The sequence below is a fragment of the Vipera ursinii genome (assembly GCF_947247035.1).
Source record: "Vipera ursinii genome assembly, chromosome: 2".
In the NCBI taxonomy this organism is placed as follows: Eukaryota; Metazoa; Chordata; class Lepidosauria; order Squamata; family Viperidae; genus Vipera; species Vipera ursinii.
In genome coordinates, this window is record NC_139513.1 from 148189449 (window position 1) to 148207717 (window position 18269).

Genomic DNA, 18269 nt, shown 5'->3' on the forward strand with positions numbered 1-18269 from the left:
GTAAAGTTGGCCTTCACAAGGGCGCCGGCAGACCAAATTATGATGAAGTGTCTGGGAATGACCCTGTAGTAGAAAACCAAGTGAGTAAAAAATGTGCAAAAGATATTGAATATAAAATATTGCGATGAAATAAGGGTGGGGGAAAAAAAGAAGTAATTTTTGCTATTAAATTGGAGATTTTAAGAAAGCTGAGAATTACTAGAAAATAAGAATATCATCTGTATTATTAATGGGTTGATTAGACGGTGAGAAGTCTGTATAGATAAGTGTATTCAGAACTACAAATTGTGGGGGAAATGTGATAGAAATTGGGGTCATTTGGAACTTGGAAATGATGAAGAATAAATGTTAATTTGAAAATACTTAATGGAAAACCAAAATTAAGAAAAACTATTAGGTCATTGATTGTTTAAAAGATGAAATGTTAAATTAATTAACATATACATGAATTGAAGATTATAATAATAATAATAAGTTGGAAGGGACCTTGGAGGCCATCTAGTCCAACCCCCTGCTCAGGCAGGAAACCTTATACCATTTCAGGCAAATGGCTGTCCAGTCTCTTCTTAAAAACCTCCAGTGTTGGAGCATTCACTGCTTCTGGAGGCAGGTTGTTCCACTGGTTAATTGTTCTAACTGTCAGGAAGTTTCTCCTTAGTTCTAGGTTGCTTCTCTCCTTGACTAGTTTGCATTATTGATGAATATTAGAAAGCTGTTTGCTGTTTGATCGATAGAATGGGAGCAGTCTTGGCTTGAATATGAGACAGTGTAAATAAAGGGGGAAGGAGAGGGAAATGGTTGTTGTAATATTTTGAGATTTATATTGATGACACTTAAATGTGATGGAATTGTTGTGCTCAGCCGCCACATTGCTTTTCAAATATGTTAATTGTAATATTGGAAAAATAATTTAAAAATATTTTTTTTAAAAAATGTGCAAAAGTGTAAGAATTTCCCAAGTGTGCCTGAAATATTCTCAGAGCAAGTAGTTCTCCAATTAACAGAACGCAGTCAGGAGGACCATCTGCTTACAGACTAATGGAATAATCTGCCTGGAATCCTCTCCAGTCTGAAGCCATCCTGAACAATGGGATCTATACTCTATTTTTGCACAGCTATGGCAGTTCCCAACTATAGCTTAGTGAACAGACATTTGGAGGTACAAGCTTCCAGTTATCAGGACCTCAAAGATCCAAGGTAACCTACTAAGTTGGACAGATCAATGGTCCTATTTGATTTAGGAAAATGTTGCATGCTTTCCCCCTGATAATACTTTAGAGTCAAAACCTAGATGATCATCACTTCTATAACAGATAGAACAGGTGGAGGGTGGGAATACACGTACCCACACATAACTAAGTAACAAGGAAACTGCCCTGACCTGATGAAAGATAATTTAGGATATATTCTGGAAACAAGCATTGTATAATAAAAAAGGAGCATATAAAAATCCACCCAAGAATGAAAGATTCAAAAAACAATAAATTTTCAAACCCAATCCATCAGTGTCAAACTTTCCCCTTGTAATATCTCCACCTTAAGAGCTCTGTTCTGGTTGAGGATAAGACCACAAAAACAGTTGATCTGTTAGCCTCGTTGGCAGGTAGCTTACAGGGAGGTAAAAGAGTTTTGCATCCCAACCAACTGAGTAGCGGAAGCGAGGATTCACAGCAGTCAATGCATGTTCCATGCAGTTGGTAACCAGATAAAGTTTAGAACTGCAGTTGGCTTGCAACTTACTAGTTCCTTTGATCACTACAGAAAGAGAAGGGGAAAAAATGAAATAAGAATACACTAGTCCTTCACAACATATAAATTAGAACCATCCTAACCTCTCATTTAACTATCTTGTATACAAATGGCCCAGACCATACCTATTCTTTGCAACGATACCTTTTGCTCGTTAGAAATTTAGGAGCCTGGAGTTAACATCCAGAGAATTGTGGGTTTCGTTTATAAAATAGTCAATGTGGTAAGAATGCATCCAGCCAGAAATAACGCTCAGGGTAACAGCATAATTAGAATATGTAGAAGACTTTCTGTAACTATGTGGCTCAGAAGGTTAATAATCTCTTTCATCCAATTAAAAGGGGAGGTTCTAAGTAACTCCCACCCAGGCATACATCATCCACCCAGAAGCTTAGCAACCCCCAGGAGTTCCCAAAGAAAGCTAGGACAGTTCAGAAAACTAGGATAGTTCATATAAGTTAGTTATTAGAAAACAAAAATCAAGCATGCCAAAACTGGGTCTAATTTTTGACTCATGAGACAGAAGCAAGGCAGATATCATCTAATAGAATTATATTTTATTTCCTAGATAAGGAAATAGGTTTCTTAAATTTCTTTGACAGGCCTCCTTGAATTAAAGTCCCATTTAAGGGAGAAGCAAACCAAGCATTCAAGTTAACAACCACAGGGTCCGACTGCCCATCTGTTAAGAAAGACGGTCAGCTCCCTGCAGTTGAACTAGAAGTCCCGGACTCTGTACTGTTTGACATCAGGTTTTTGAGAAAATAGGAGAATCACACTCACTTGAGTTAAAATAACGCTCTCCATACGCTTCCTTGGTTTCTTTGGGAAGGCGCTCCCAGATGTTCCTGAAATTCTCGTGCAAGATTTTTTCATTGGTGATTGAAGTTTTGAAGTAACCTGGCTCTATTATGCAGACTTTCACTCCAAAGGGGGAGAGTTCAATCCTGGGGAGGGGGGGAGAAATTAATATTATCTACCTCAGATCCTGAAAGACAATTATGGATGTGACATCTTAAAAAAATGCAGGAGCAGGGACAAAAGGAAAGCACTGAGAGGAAATGAACATGGAAGGAGAAAAATACAAAATGAGAAAGTACAAATTCTGTATTCTGTATGGTAAAGGTAAAAGGTAAAGGTTCCCCCGCACATGCGTGCTAGTCATTTCCAACTCTAGGGGCCGGTGCTCATCTCCGTTTCAAAGCCAAAGAGCCAGCGCTTGTCCGAGGATGTCTCCGTGGTCATGTGGCCGGCATGACTAGACGCCAAAGGCGCACGGAACGCTGTTACCTTCCCACCGTAGTGGTCCCTATTTTTCTACTTGCATTTTTACGTGCTTTCGAACTGCTAGAATAATAATAATAATAATAATAATAATAATAATAAGAAGAAGAAGAAGAAGAAGAAGAAGAAGAAGAAGAAGAAGAAAAAGAAAAAGAAAAAGAAAAAGAAAAAAAAGAAGAAGAAGAAGAAGAAGAAGAAGAAGAAGAAGAAGAAGAAGAAGAAGAAGAAGAAGAAGAAGAAGAAGAAGAAGAAGAAGAAGAAGAAGATGATGATGATGATGATGGAAGGGACCTTGGAGGTCATCTAGTCCAACCCCCTGCTCAGGCAGGAAACCCTATACCATTTCAGACAAATGGCTGGCCAGTCTCTTCTTAAAAACCTCCAGTGTTGGAGCATTCACCACCTCTGGAGGCAGGTTGTTCCACTGGTTAACTGTTCTAACTGTCAGGAAGTTTCTCCTTAGTTCTAGGTTGCTTCTCTCCTTGACTAGTTTCCATCCGTTGCTTCTTGTCCTGCTTTCAGGTGCTTTGGAGAATAGCTTGGCAGAAGCTGGGACAAGTAACAGGTGCTCACTCTGCTACACGGCACCCGGGATTCGATCCGCCAAACTGCCGACCTTCTGATCGACAAGCTCAGCGTCCTAACCCACTGAGCCACTGCGTCCCTATCTGTATGAAAAAGTATTAATTCTAGGAGTAATCTCCCAAAAGAAAGCATGGAAAATAATGTTATTTTACTCTGACTTCTATACACTACACTTCTATAGCACAGAATAGAATTCTTTTTACTTGAAAGTAAAAAAGAATTCTGTTCTGTGTTACAGACCTACAGGTAGTCCTCGACTTACAACAGTTCATTTAGTGACTGTTCAAAGTTCAAACAGCACTAAAAAAAAGTGACTTATGACCATCTTTCACAGTTAAAGACCTTTGAAGAACTCCCACGATCATGTAATCAAAATTCAGACACTTGGCAAAGGACTCTTATTTATGACGGTTGCTGTCAAAGTCAATGGTGAAGCCAGATTCACTTAACAACCAGGTTACTAACTTATCAACTGCAGTGATTCACTTAACAACTATGGCAAGAAAGGTCGTAAAATGGGTGAAAACCCACTTAACAAATGTCTTAACAACAGAAATTTGGGCTCAATTGTGGTCATATGTCGAGGACGACCTGTATGTGGTGTTACATGAATGGGAAGTCTAAATAAGGATGCTTGGTGAAATGATGAAACAAAAAAAAATTGTGAATGAGGGATGGGGGGAAAAATGAGGGAGAGAAAAAAAATGTGACAATGTGTTTTGAAAAAAAGGTGGGGGGGATTGTAAAGAATATAATATAGGAGTTAGGAATGGTCCAGGATAAAAGAGATAGAGAAACTGCAGAATGATTATGATAGATATAAAAAAAATGTTGTGGAAGTAGGCGACGAAAGGATAAGATGGAACAAATACAAATCTGAAAACTGAGTGACAAAAGTTAGGTTTGATGGGGGAAATGAAAGTTATATCTACACAGAAAGAAACTAGACTTTGTCAATTAATTTATGTGCCTTGATAGGATATTTACTATTCTTCTGTCAAATCTATTATATGGAAGTGAGAATTGGATATAATGCATAAAAATGTAAAATTGGAGTGGGAATGATGTATTTAAGTATTGTCTTTTTGTGTGTGTGCATGGGTATGTGTACTTACTATGTATAGTAAAGTAAGAAGAGATGGCCCATTGTTTTTTAAAAAAAATGCTATTTTTATCTTATTTATAGGCTGCCTGACTCACATCTCTGAATAGTTTACAATTAAAATGTTTTTAAAAATTACAAAAGAAAAAAATCGTGAGCTCTCCAAAAATAACATAAAAGCCAAAACCTCAATGAATAAGGGGCTCAACTTTCAGTTTGCCCCACACTCTAGGAGGGCAGCCAGGTCTTTAATAACTTCTTGAACATCACCCAGTGAGAACCTCCTAAATCTCTAGGGGAATATAATTACAGAGGGGAGGCATGGCCCATTGTGAAAGAGCAGATTGTTTAAGAAAATTGCAGGCATGCAAAGAAGGCATGCTTCCTGCAATATGACACTGCTAGATTAATGGCATCCACACCAATCTCACCAGATGGGCAGAAACAACCAGGGACAGGTGGTCACTTGAATAACTAGGCCCTATGCCATGGTGGGCTTTATGGCTCAAAACTATTGAGTAGGTGGCCTTTTGTGACTAGGGCAGCCTCTGCGCAATTTCATGTTGTGTGCCAGTTGTGCCCTTTCCTGGCTCTGGAGCTCCTCTGTTCAGTCTCGCAAGCCCTCTCACACTTGGACTGCTGCAATGAACTCTGTGTAGAACTACCCTTAAAAGAGTATCCAGAAAATTCAGCTGGTGCAGAACATCGCTGCACAGGCATGGCCCACGTTACACTGCTGTTCCACGAGATGCACCGGTTGCAAGTTTGCTTCCACATCCAATTCGAGGGGTTGGTTATAGCCTTTAAAGCCCTTCGTGCCATGGGTCCAAGCTATCTTGAGAAACTGGCTCACCCCAATGGCATTAGCCTGCTCCAGCTGTGCCGACAGAAGGAGCATGCTGTGGGCTCCATCAGCCAAGGAATTTTGGCTGGCAGATTCCAGAAGAGCCTTTTCTGCCATGGCTCCTGCCTCCTAGAACATCATGCCCACTGAGACCAGCTGCTTCCCACCCTTTTGGTCCTTCTGAGAGTCCTTGAAGATGTGGCTATTCTAATTAGAATGGGGCCCCAATGGGAGTGTGGCAAGTTGGAGGTGTCTAATGGGATATAGACAACACTACACCCCCTCCCTGTGTGCACTTTGCTCCCTCCCTCTCCATCCTGCTTAGTTTTATTTTGACTGAAATTTTATTTCACTTGAAATATAACTAAGATCTCTATTGTTTTAATGTTTTACACTCATTTCATTCAATATCTGTAAATTACCTAAACCCATCTTTGGAGAGATAGCAACATACAATATAGATTAGATTAGATTAGATTAGATCAGATCAGATCAGATCAGATCGATCGATAGACAGACAGACAGTCAGACAGACAGACATATGCCTGGCTGAGGAATTCTGGGAGTTGAAGTCCACCATTCATAAAAGGGGCCAAGTTTGAAAATCACTGATTCACAATGTGCTAACCATAAGGTGTTTTGTTTGAAATTCAGTGTGAGGCATGAACTCAATCGCTGTAGGTTTGTAATGTCATGTCAGGGCCCTTTGATGAAAGGGGTCATATTTTTTTAAACATAACCCTCCAATTGCATTTTTAACAATGGCAAAAAAAATCTGGCCTGCTATAGTTATGACAAGCAAAACAGTTGCTAATCACTTAAGCACTCCAGAGAGCAGATCCTATCTTGGCTTCTAACACAAGGCATTTTATTGTGGCATTTTATAATGACTAGAGCAGACAGGATTGCAAATACTACAAATATGGTTTTGCAGATCAAAACCCACCTATGCTGGGGAATTGCTTGATTTCAGAAAAGCATGTGCTTGAAGCAGGTGGAAAGCTGGATGGAAAAGCAGGGTATTCTGTGTGAAATATTTCTATATTTTGGATGCAAATGGGTGACAAACATTTGTTTCAATGGGAATAAGTTGTTGGCACTGTAACAACTTTGGGAGAAATTGACATTTATGATGCTATGTGAACTTCATTTTTCAGAATGTATGCACTGGTGTATATTTAATAAAGTTTTACCTGCAGGTACAGGTAGTGCTCGACATACAACCATAATTGAGTCTGAGATTACAGTTGTAACTTGTGTTGGTCGTTAAGCAGGACACCACATGAGTGAACCCGATTTTATAACCTTTTTTTGTCGTGGGCATTAAGTGAATCACCATAGTTACTTCGGGAACACACCATTTGTTCAGTGAATCCATTGTCTGCAATGGGTATTTTTGCCAGAAACCAGAAGTAAATATGGCTTTCCAGCAAAAAAGTCACAAATTGCAGTGGAATCAGGTATAAATGTGAGCCAGTGGCTGAGTACCTAAAATGCAATTATGTGACATGTGTGTGTGTGTGTGTGTATGTGTGTGCACGCGCACCATCAGAACTTCAAATCCAGGTTGTAAGTAGCCTTGGAAAGGTCTGCCATAATTTTTAAGAGGTAGTAAGCGACAGATCATAAGTCAAGGTCCACATGTATTCCACTTTGCTTTTTAACCAGTAAGATTTACACTGATGTTTTACATGTATGTTATGTCTCTCTCATACACCTGGATCTAACCATCAGCTCTTTTAAAGGAGAGCTCGCTCAGTTTTACTCACAAATCAGTCCCCTTCCATTTGCAAAGGTTTAGTTCAGTTTAACGAGACATTCTCTGTTACTTTCAGCAGAGGAATTTCAACATGGTGATGGTAAAACTTCCCTGTTAATTGGTACTGATCAATCATCTTTTTATGTACCAACTTATTTCTCACTGTTAACTTTTTTTTAAAAAATAAAACAATTGGGTCATGAATGATGCATTTGGGGGGGGAGTCAAAATCCCTGATTAGAACGTAAAAATTTGCTCAGCATTTTGAAATGTTGGTACTTATAAAAGTACGATATTTAAAGATACTGTATTTAACTTTGGTGCCATATGAGAAGGTTGATCAGTCTGCAGTTACGCTAGTGTTGTATCCTGTGACACTTCTGTAGACTAATACTGTAATTATTACTGTGACACTAGTTTTTATATTCTGAAATACCCTGTTTTATGAAAGAATGTACCCCAACGTCCCAGAAACATTTGAATTTTTACCAATACGATTAACAGAAAACAGCACTTACCTGAGGCTATCAGAGAAAGATTCCACCCCATATTTTGAAGGACAGTAGGCTCCACCAAACACACTTAATCGACCCATTATGCTGGCAATGTTGACAATACGTCCCTTGGCTTTTCTCAGTAATGGTATCATGTGTACGGTCACATCAATCAAACCAAGTAGATTGATATCTAAGATTTTCTTGAAATCCTCCTTGGTTAGCCACTCATTTGGGCCTGTCGGGATAGAAACACCGGCGTTGTTTACCAATCCCCAAAGTCCTAATAAGAAAAAGAAAAACAAGAGACATCAACTAAGTGATAAAAGGCCTCTACAGCATCCCTCTGGAATACCCTCTCTTGTTATACATTAGGCACGCAAATCTTGTTCTTTAAACATGTGAAGAAGACAGCTTAGAGATTATCTAAGACAGAGTCCCCTGGTCCATTGACCAGCAATGGTCCGTGGAATGCCAGAAACTGGTCTGCGCAAACCAGCAAAGCCCCATCTGCGGAATGCAAGCAGCATGCGAAACCGTGCCCACTCCGGTCGGCAGAAAAACCTCTCTCCACGGAAGCGGTCCCTGGTGCCCAAAATATTGGGGGCCACTGACCTAAGATAACCCAACTGTATTCCCTGAAAACAGAACAAAATTAAGTAACTGATAAATATTTCTGTCCTTCAACATCCTCTGCTTTGTTACATCAAACGTAAAACTCACTGAATGTTTATAAAAGTAAGGAGAAAAAAGACAGCACAAACAAACCTAACAGATATTATCTCAGGGGTCAACTGTTAAGCTGTAGGGTGAGGAACAGAGAGGCCCAGGCTAATAGATGTTAATGTAAATGATAATACAATACTAATAATACAATACAATACAATATTAATAGGGTAGGGTAGGGTAGAATAGAAATAAATAATAGAAATAGAATCTTTATTGTCACTTTAAATGTACACTAATCCAGGGGTCCATTAGTGGGCCATGAGCGGTTTGCAACTAGGCCATGGAAATAGTTGGTGAGTTTGCATGCGCACGCACATTCTCACTTGCATAAACAGTGGGTGAGAGCATGCGGACTCGCTCCATTTGTGTGAATGGCAGGTGTGCGTACATGCCACTTGCGCAAATGGAGCTGTGTGCAGATGCTTACCAGCCACTTGCGCAAACCATCCCCTCCTACTCCCGCTGGTCCACAAAGCCAGAAATGTTGGGGAACTCTGCACTAATCAGCTTACTTTAAAATGAAATTTTGTTGCATTCAAGGAAAAAAAAACATTTTGCACATACCCACATATGCACACACATATGACACAGAGAAATAAACTGAGCTAAGGTATGCAGGGTCCAATTTAGCTCTCAACAGCTAGGATTTATGGAAGCCTAATCTCAATTTACAGACCTGGAAAGGTTACATATTTTTGGCACATCTCCTTAGTAAACAATAAGACACATTGCAATATTCATCTTGGTCACTTCTTTTAGAGTTTTGTTTGCTTAGAAAGGCCATTCATTTTCCTTCTAATGTGCAATGTTCACATTAAAGCCTGTTTTGTGACTCACACTGGGGTACTCAGAGTTCTCTTTCCTTTTCCCTACAAGAATAATCCTCGAAAAAGATTAGAGGAGAGTGACTGGCCCAAAGTCACAAAATGAGAATAATCTGGAAGCTAGGCTTTCCTACTCTTAACCTTACTCTTAATCTGATCAGCAAGTTGGTTGCTGATTTCATGCAGCAACCAACTTAAATGCGATGGACATGTTTTTATTTGCCTTGGCATTTGATAGCTACTAATAAAAACTTCCCGGTACTTGTGGTCATTTTTCATAAGTCTTATTTGTGGGAATCGTCTGTGGGAATATCCTTGGGAGACAGGAGGAGGAAGACTGCTGCCAGGAAAACGGTCAGATAAGAGACATCTCCGTCCACAGAAGGACTGGAGATGTGGAAAAATGTCTTAGAAGAGACTGTCTTGAATCCCCTAGAAAAAGGGGTCCCCAATCCCAGGGCCGTGGACCAGTACCAGGCCGCGGCATGCCAGCAACCGGTCCGCACAAACAAGAAAAAGCCCCATCCACAGGATGCAGGCAGCACACAAAACCACACCCCATCTGGTCCGTAGAAAAAGCTCTCTCCACGGAATTGGTCCCTGATGCCCAAAAGGTTGGGGACCTCTGCCCTAGAAAGTAAAGGCAAGGAGAGGAAATGTGCTTTCAATTCTGTTACAGCAACCTTCTAATGAAGGTAATGTTAGAAGTCACCTCTTGCAAGTCCATAAAAATTGGGACAGCCTCCAAATATTGTGAAATTAATCAATCTGATATATGCCTGGCATGACAATCATCCACAGCTGCTGAAAGAAGTAATAGTGCAGTTAATCCTTGTTTAGTGAGAATGATTTGCTGTAAATCTGGTCTAGTGGTTACGACACCATGTTAGAAACCAGAAGATGTGAGTTCAGCTTCTCTGAGGTCAATTCATCTCACAGGGTTGTTGTGGGGGAAAAGAGGAAGAGGAAGGAATATTAGGTACAGTATGTTCACTGTCTTCAGTCATTTATAAAAAACTAATAAAGGCAGGACGAAAACTTGAAAAAAAATGAAACTGACAAAATGGTTGTTAGGTGAAGCAGTCATTAAGTGAGACCCTGTTCTTACTTCAACTTTCCTCTGCTTTACAAACCTGTGAAAATTGCAAATAAAGGCACTGGCTGCAAAATTGCTTTTTCATCATCATCCTAACTGCCAAGGCAATTGCTAAACAAAGACTACTGATAATAAAATGGATAAGCAGCTAGCATTGAATCTGGATGGGCAAGCAAAACCACTTCAGTATTTAAGTTGGTATATTGTTTTCTAGATAAAACAAAGCTGGCCGTATCAAAAGCCAATTACCTTATTTTAATGCATTTCTATGGATGATTTTTGAAGTTGGAAGCCCCAATCACTATAACACAGGGGACTTCAAACTTGGCCCTTTTATGACTTGTGGACTTCAACTCCCAGAATTCCTCAGCCAGGCATGCTGTCCACAAGTCAAAAAAGGGCCAATTTTGAAGACCCTGCTATAACATAATAACAATATCACACATAACATATAGCATAACAATTAACTGTCATAAAATTACCATAAATCCAGACTGTAAATGCGGATTGCATTTAATATTAAAGCCAGCAAATGTTAATAAAAGTGAAGGCTAATCTTATGGGACCTGTGTACTACATTTCAAGATTAGTGGGGCAGGAAAATTGGGCTTTCCTGTTGTTGCTAACACATGGCTGTGTTGGCTGGGGCTGCATAGAACTTACACAACATCTAGATGGCCACCACAACCTGATTCACCCTGTGGTCAGCCATTTGCATCTTTATTACCAAGCCAATGGCAATGGGCACCATTTTCTGAAACCCCTTGTGAGGAGAGTTCGGTAGCAGCCTCAGAAGACACAATGAGCAAGAACAAAACTGTATGTAGTGCAGGGCAAGCAACCTTGCAGGGGTTATGGACAACTCCTGCAATTGTTTGCCATCGTCTGTGCTCAGGCTGATGGGAGTTGCGGTCTAAAACATCTGCAGGGCAATAGCGCAACAGTTCAGTCCAGTTTAGTAACTTTTGCCTCCGATACATAGCAAGGAACATTTTTCATTGAAAGAAAAGGGTTGCTCAACAGTCACATGGCCTAATATGTACAGCGATAAAGAAAATGGACTTCAAACCTAGAGAAGCTAGAGTCAAAATCTCCTGCTTAGTAACTTTTTTTTTTATTTATCAGTTTCAGAGGTCTGTAGTGATAAAAAAAAAAGTGGGGCTATCCCTTCTGTAAATTCACCCAAATTTACACAAGTAGAATAAATACGTTTATTATTCTATTTTATTCAAACCCTAAAGAAAACCCAAGAGTGCCTGACTTCTGTGCCAACCTTTGTCTCCCACTTGGCTTTTCACCCATTCCGTTGCTTTGTCCAAACTTTCCGTGCTGCTGACATCTATGAGGGTGGTCTGCAACCGCTCTGACGTGGCTTCTTTCAGCTTCTCTGCAGCCTGCTGGGTCAAACAACCTGCCAAGACCCGAAGACCTTTCGCATCCAACTGTCGAGCCAGGAGATTGCCAAATCCGGAGTCACAACCAGTTATGAAGACATATTTCTCTGTCAGGTTTGGCAAAATCTGTTTTTCACGATACCAACGGAACAGGAGATAGGACGCCAGCAAGGCCACCACATAAAACCACATGGTCTTTCAATACTTCTGTGGCTGGAAAAGAAGAACATTGCTGATGTTTGATTACCAACCAAGTGGAGGGAGAAGAGACGAAAATAATCAATAAACAATTATTTATTGAATAAACCACAAGTGCTTGGATTCACGCACGCTGTCTTATGACCCAGGTTTTACAAACCACAGTGGCCAAGAGTTCCCACACTACCACAATCCAAGCACCTGAACAATGATGACTTAGCATCGTTATTTGTTAACGAAAGCAGTTTTTAACCTGCTGTGTTTTTATAATGAATGATTTTTAATGTTTTCAATGTTGCTATACTGTAAGCTGCCCAGAGTCGTTGGATACGAGATGGGAGGCAAATAAATATAATTAATTAATTAAATGCCATTGCCAATCTGACCTTGCATGCAAGAGCTGCAAAGAGGGTGAGCTGTGATTTCAAAATCCCCAGCTGAAAGGTGACATTTGGCCAGGAATAAACAAAGTGGACTTTAGCAAGGGACTCCTTCCTTGCTGAATTACATTGCATTCTGTTTATAGAGTATGGTAAAGACTCCAAAAGAATGCTATTATATTTGTTTCTTACTTTAAAAAAAACCCTTGAGATTATGCATGAATCTCTTCTCTTTCACACGCGCACTCACACACACAGCGCCATCACCACCACTTTATCTCTGTGGCTGCTCTGTGGAATACCATCAGCAAGATTTGCAAAAATGTTTAAAAAACATGTCAGATAGATGATGGAAGTGTGAACACAAGCCAGGTTCTTATTACCATGTTTGGTGGACATGTGCCAAAGCAAAGAGTTATTGGGGAAAAAATACATACGTGGCTATAGAAAAGATGTTGGGAAAACATGTAGATGTTAAACCTGAACGTTTTTTTTAATTAGGTATAATGCCAGAAAAGACTGATGAACAAAGCATATATTTAATTTTACATGTAACAAGAGCGGCAAGAATTATATTCGCACAATATTGGAAAAATGAAGAAATACCATCAGATGAGGAAATAATTTTTAAAAATACTAGAATGTGCGGAGATGGATAGATTGACTTTGAGGTTGAAAGAAAAAGAAGAAACAGAATATTATCAAACTTGGGATGTATTTTATCAATGGCTAGACTAGATGAAAGAATAAAGGATTAGGAATTAAATCTGTATTAGTGAATGTAAAACTCAGACAACACTTTTGTTGAACAAATACTATTGAATGTATGAAAAAAATCAATAAAAATCTTATTTAAAAAAATCCATGAGGCAGAGAAAGGTGACTGAGGTCCAGCTCTGGTTTTCTGGTATATAAGGTAAAGGTAAAGGTTCCCCCGCACATGCGTGCTAGTCGTTTCCGACTCTAGGGGCCGGTGCTCATCTCCGTTTCAAAGCCGAAGAGCCAGCGCTTGTCCGAGGATGTCTCCGTGGTCATGTGGCCGGCATGACTGGACGCCAAAGGCGCACGGAACCCTGTTACCTTCCCACTGGAGTGGTCCCTATTTTTCTACTTGCATTTTTACGTGCTTTCGAACTGCTAGGTTGGCAGAAGCTGGGCCGAGTAACAGGCGCTCACTCTGTTACGCGGCACTCGGGATTCGACCCGCCAAACTGCCGACCTTCCGATCGACAAGCTCAGCATCCTAACCCACTGAGCCACCGCGTCCCTCTTTCTGGTATATATAATATGGTAAATATAGCATTAATAAAAGCATAGCCTTAGAAAATCTTTCTTGTTATGGCTATCAAGTGCCTACATTGCTGTCCAAACCAAGAGACAGCTGTCATTTAATCATCTTGTCTGGCATTCGGTATAAATCTACCATATAACAACAGCCATTGAATGACAAACATTGGAGCAGGAGTTAATCACCCTTTTCTCTCCAAGGGCACAATTACGTTTGTATTTCCGCATGCTAGCTGAGCTCCACCATTCATTTGTAAATGGGTCAGCTATGATCATGTAACTTTGTCTTGTTTTATTCCCTTTGAAACCCTGAGAAAACAGTGATACTTTTTGCAAACCACAGCACCAGATGTGCAATGTTGCGTGGTTGAACGGAGAGACGGACACTTGAGCTGGGTAGTATTTCTTTATTGAGTCAGAAATGAAGCTGGAGCAAAGGGGTTACCTGGCGTCTCTTATACCTGCCCCGGTGAATGGTGACCAATAGATTTAAACCTGGGCTTCCCACCAGTGCAGGTGGCCAAAGCCTACACTACAAGATGTATAGCCATTTTCAACACAATATCTCAATTCACTGAGCAAGGAAGCTGCAAATGTTGCTCTACAAAGGGATACATTTTCCTGCCTATGTCTAACTGCTTAAATAGGACAGCTGGTAATCAGTTGTTTGTTTTTGAATTATTGTTGTTGTTGTTGTTGTTGAGGCAGTTGAGACTCATGGCAACCGCCTGAACAAGAAAAACTGCAGTTTTCTTGGCAAGATTTCCAGAAGTGAATTGCCCTTGCCTCTTTCACAGGGCTGAGAAAGAAAGTCCCAAGGGCACTGAGTGAGCTTCGGGACTAAGGTGGGACTAGAACTCACAGTCTCTCATTTTTTAGCCTGGTGCTTTTAATTACTCTACCAATTCAAAGCATCGCAGGGTCTGAAAGTCACTGACTGGGTTAATAATCTCAGAATCAGATTGATATGGGAATCAGTATGGTCTAATGCAGGGGTAGGCAACCTTGGTTCTTTTATGACTCGTGGACTTCAACTCCCAGAATTCCTGAGCCAGGGAGTTGAAGTCCACGAGTCCACGAGCCAAGATTGCCTAGCCTTGGTAATGGTTACGGGACCAGGTTAAGGAGATGGGTGAGTTCTAATCCCACTTGAAGGCATGAAAGTTGGCTGGGCTATTTTGAGCCACTCATTCTTTTTCAGCCCAACCCACCTCACAGGGTTGTTGTTGTGAGGAAAATAGGAACAAAATAGGATTAGGCTTGTTTGCCACCTTGAGCCATTTACAAAAATAACAAAGATTTGATCATAATTAAAATTAAATAAACATAACCTTTTCTACCTGAATGCCCTCCCAAGGCACTGAACTTCAATCTCACCAAAAATGACTGAAGGCTGGTTTCAAGCAGTAGGACATTCAACAGACATTCCCGGATTCATTCTCTCGGCATTTAAAAATACAAGCAAACAACAAATTGCAACCGAGTTTGATGGTCTAGCACTCCTTGAACAAAACCAAAGCAAGGGGAGTTCAAGGCGGCATATGGTGGGTCTCGCTACTTCTGTTTTATCTTTCCCCAGCTGAGACGGAGTTTTGGGCTACGAGAAAGAAATCTGGTGAAGGAAAGACTGGATATAAAACTAGTAAAAAATTTTTTTATAAAAACAAAACCCTGGACGCTAAAAGATTTCTCTTTCAGACGACTTATTAGAGTTGAAAAATTAATAAAACGCTGGCTTGAAGCATGACTTAAAACTATAATCCTTCTCCCCACTTTTCCAGCGAGCTCAGCGAACCGCAGCAGGATTATGGTTTTCGGGGAGAGACGGGGAGACGAAAGAGACCAACTTTACTCTACTTTGAAAATAGCCGCCTGGTTCAATTTTACGACCAGAGAGCTCTTTTCGCCATTTCTTCTTAGCTAAAAAAAGAGGGGAGCCGATATACACCCAACAATACCACACCGTTTTAAATCACCGTAAACCACCCACCCACCCACCCCTCCTAAAAGAAGATACCTCTCAAACGTTCCCTCTTAGCCGAAGCTCCGGCAAACGTTTCAGGGACCACGATCGTCTGATTTGGTTTTGCCGATTTGCATTTAAAAAAATGGTGAAAGTAGGTGTTGACTGCCCTCAGTGCCCGCCCACTCAACTGGAAATAGTGGGCAGAGACCTGACAGGGGATCCTGCCAGTACCCGCTTGTGATTAATCCGTTGCGTAATAGTTTTCAAAAAAAAGCAAAACATACTCATTAGACTAGATAAGAGGAGAGACGGTAGAACAAAAATGTGACCGCAAGACCTATGAAGCCATTGTGCAGAACTGTAACAGTAGAGATGTAGATGATCGAGTCTTGATAAGGCTGGGCTACGTGAATATAAACTTTATATAATTTTAATGGTAGTTGTAATTTATATTTTACATCGATTTATAAATGTGATGGAATTTATATTTATAAATTTATAAATATAAAATGGAAAGAGGGGTATATAGCCAAAACAGAATACTAGTGTATAGTCTGAATCTGCAAGGACGAAGTCAGGAAAGCTAAGTCTCAGAAATAGAATAGAATAGAATAGAATGGAATAGAATAGAATAGAATAGAATAGAATAGAATAGAATAGAATAGAATAGAATAGAGTTGCAAGAAAAAGTATGTGAACCCTTTGGGATTACGTGGAGTTTTGCATGAATTGGCCATAAAATGCGCTCTAAACGTCATGTAAGTCACAACAATAGAAAAACACAGTCTGCTTAAAATAATACTACACAAACATTAGCTGTTGTCATGTTTTAATTGAACATAAGATGGAAACATTCACAGTGCAGGGTGGAAAAAGTATGTGAACCTTTGGACTTAATAACTGGTTGACCCTCCTTTGGCAGCAATAACCTCAACCAAATGTTTCCTGTAGTTGCAGATCAGACCTGCACAACGATCCGGAGTAATTTTGGACCACTCCTCTGCACAAAACTGTTTCAGTGTAGCAATATTCTTGGGATGTCTGGTGTGAATCATTCTCTTAAGGTCATGCCACAGCATTTCAATCGGGTTGAGGTCAGGACTCTGAAGGCGCATTCTGTTCTGTTGAAGCCATTGTTTTGTTGAATTACTTGTATGCTTTGGGTCATTGTCCTGTTGCATCACCCATCCTCTGCAGAGCTTCAGTTGGCGGACAGAGGGTCGCACGTTTTCCTGCAAAATGTCCTGATAAACTCTGGAATTCATTTTCCCATCAATGACAACAATCCGTCCAGGCCCTGAGGCAGCAAAGCAGACCCAAACCATGATGCTCCCTCTGCCATGTTTTACAGTGGGGATGAGGTTTTGATGTTGGTGTGCTGTGCCTTTTTTTCTCCACACATAGTGTTGTGTGTTTTTCCCAAACAACTCAATTTTGATTTCATCTGTCCACAGTATATTTTGCCAGTAGTGCTGTGGAACATCCAGGTGCTCTTTTGCAAACTTCAAACGTGCTGCAATATTTTTTTGGACAGCAATGGCTTCCTCCGTGGTGTCCTCCCATGTACTCCATTCTTGTTTAATGTTTTCCTTATTGTAGATGTGTCAACAAAAATGTTAGCATGTGCCAGAGATTTCTGTAGGTCTTTAGCTGACACTCTAGGATTTTACTTTACCTCATTAAGCATTATGCACTGTGCTCTTGCAGTCATTTTTACAGGACGACCACGCCTAGGGAGAGTAGCAACAGTGCTAAACTTTCTCCATTTGTAGACAGTCTGTCTTACCGTGGACGCATGAACATCAAGGCTTTTGGAGATACTTTTGTAACCCTTTCCAGCTTCATGCAAGTCAACAATTCTTGATCGTAGGTCTTCTGAGAGCTCTTTTCTGCGAGGCATGGTTCACATCAGACAGTGCTTCTTGAGACCAGTAAACCCAAAACAGGTGTGTGTTTTTAAAGGGCAGGACAGCTGTCAGCAACACATCCAATATCATCACACTGGTTGGAGTCAAGGTTGGCTCACTCCTGGCTCCAATTAGCTCTTGGAGAAGTCATTAGGCTAGGGGTTCACATACTTTTTCCACCCTGCACTGTGAATTTTTCCATCTTATGTTCAAATGTTTGGTGCATTTTATGGCCAATTCATGCAAAACTCCACGTAATCCCAAAGGGTTCACATACTTTTTCTTGCAACTGTAGAATAGAATAGAATTGGAAGGGGCCTTGGAGATCTTCTAATCCAGCCCCCTGCTCGAGCAGGAGAGCCTATACCACGGGTCGGCAACCTGCGGCTCCGGAGCTGCATGCAGCTCTTTGAGCTGTCTCCTGCGGCTCCTAGCCACCCGGTGCGCGCGCACCTCTTTGAACGGGCAGTGGTGCGCGCGCACCTCTCCAAATGGAGAGTGGCACCGCCCGTTCTGAGAGGTGCGTGCACACCTTTCCGAAGGGCGGAGGTGCGCGCGCACCTCCCAAAGCCGCCGCCGTCTCGTCCGGAGACCTGCTGCATTCACGGCAGCTTTGCAGACAGGCCGCGGCAGCTTTCGTAACAAGCGGGGCCGCTACACATTCTGAGAGG

General features: G+C 40.9%; 1 protein-coding gene across 1 annotated transcript; it reads right to left on the reverse strand.

Moving 5' to 3' along the window:
• Window positions 1–816: 816 nt before the first annotated feature.
• Window positions 817–15863, reverse strand: LOC310635774 (retinol dehydrogenase 16-like). Its single transcript, XM_083355035.1, has 5 exons — window positions 15743–15863; window positions 11740–12073; window positions 7842–8100; window positions 2533–2696; window positions 817–1755 (listed from the first exon to the last, which is right to left on the reverse strand). Exons 2-5 carry the CDS (start codon window positions 12050–12052, stop codon window positions 1538–1540), a joined length of 954 nt encoding a protein of 317 aa, XP_083211161.1. The 5' UTR covers window positions 12053–12073; window positions 15743–15863; the 3' UTR covers window positions 817–1537.
• Window positions 15864–18269: the final 2406 nt, after the last annotated feature.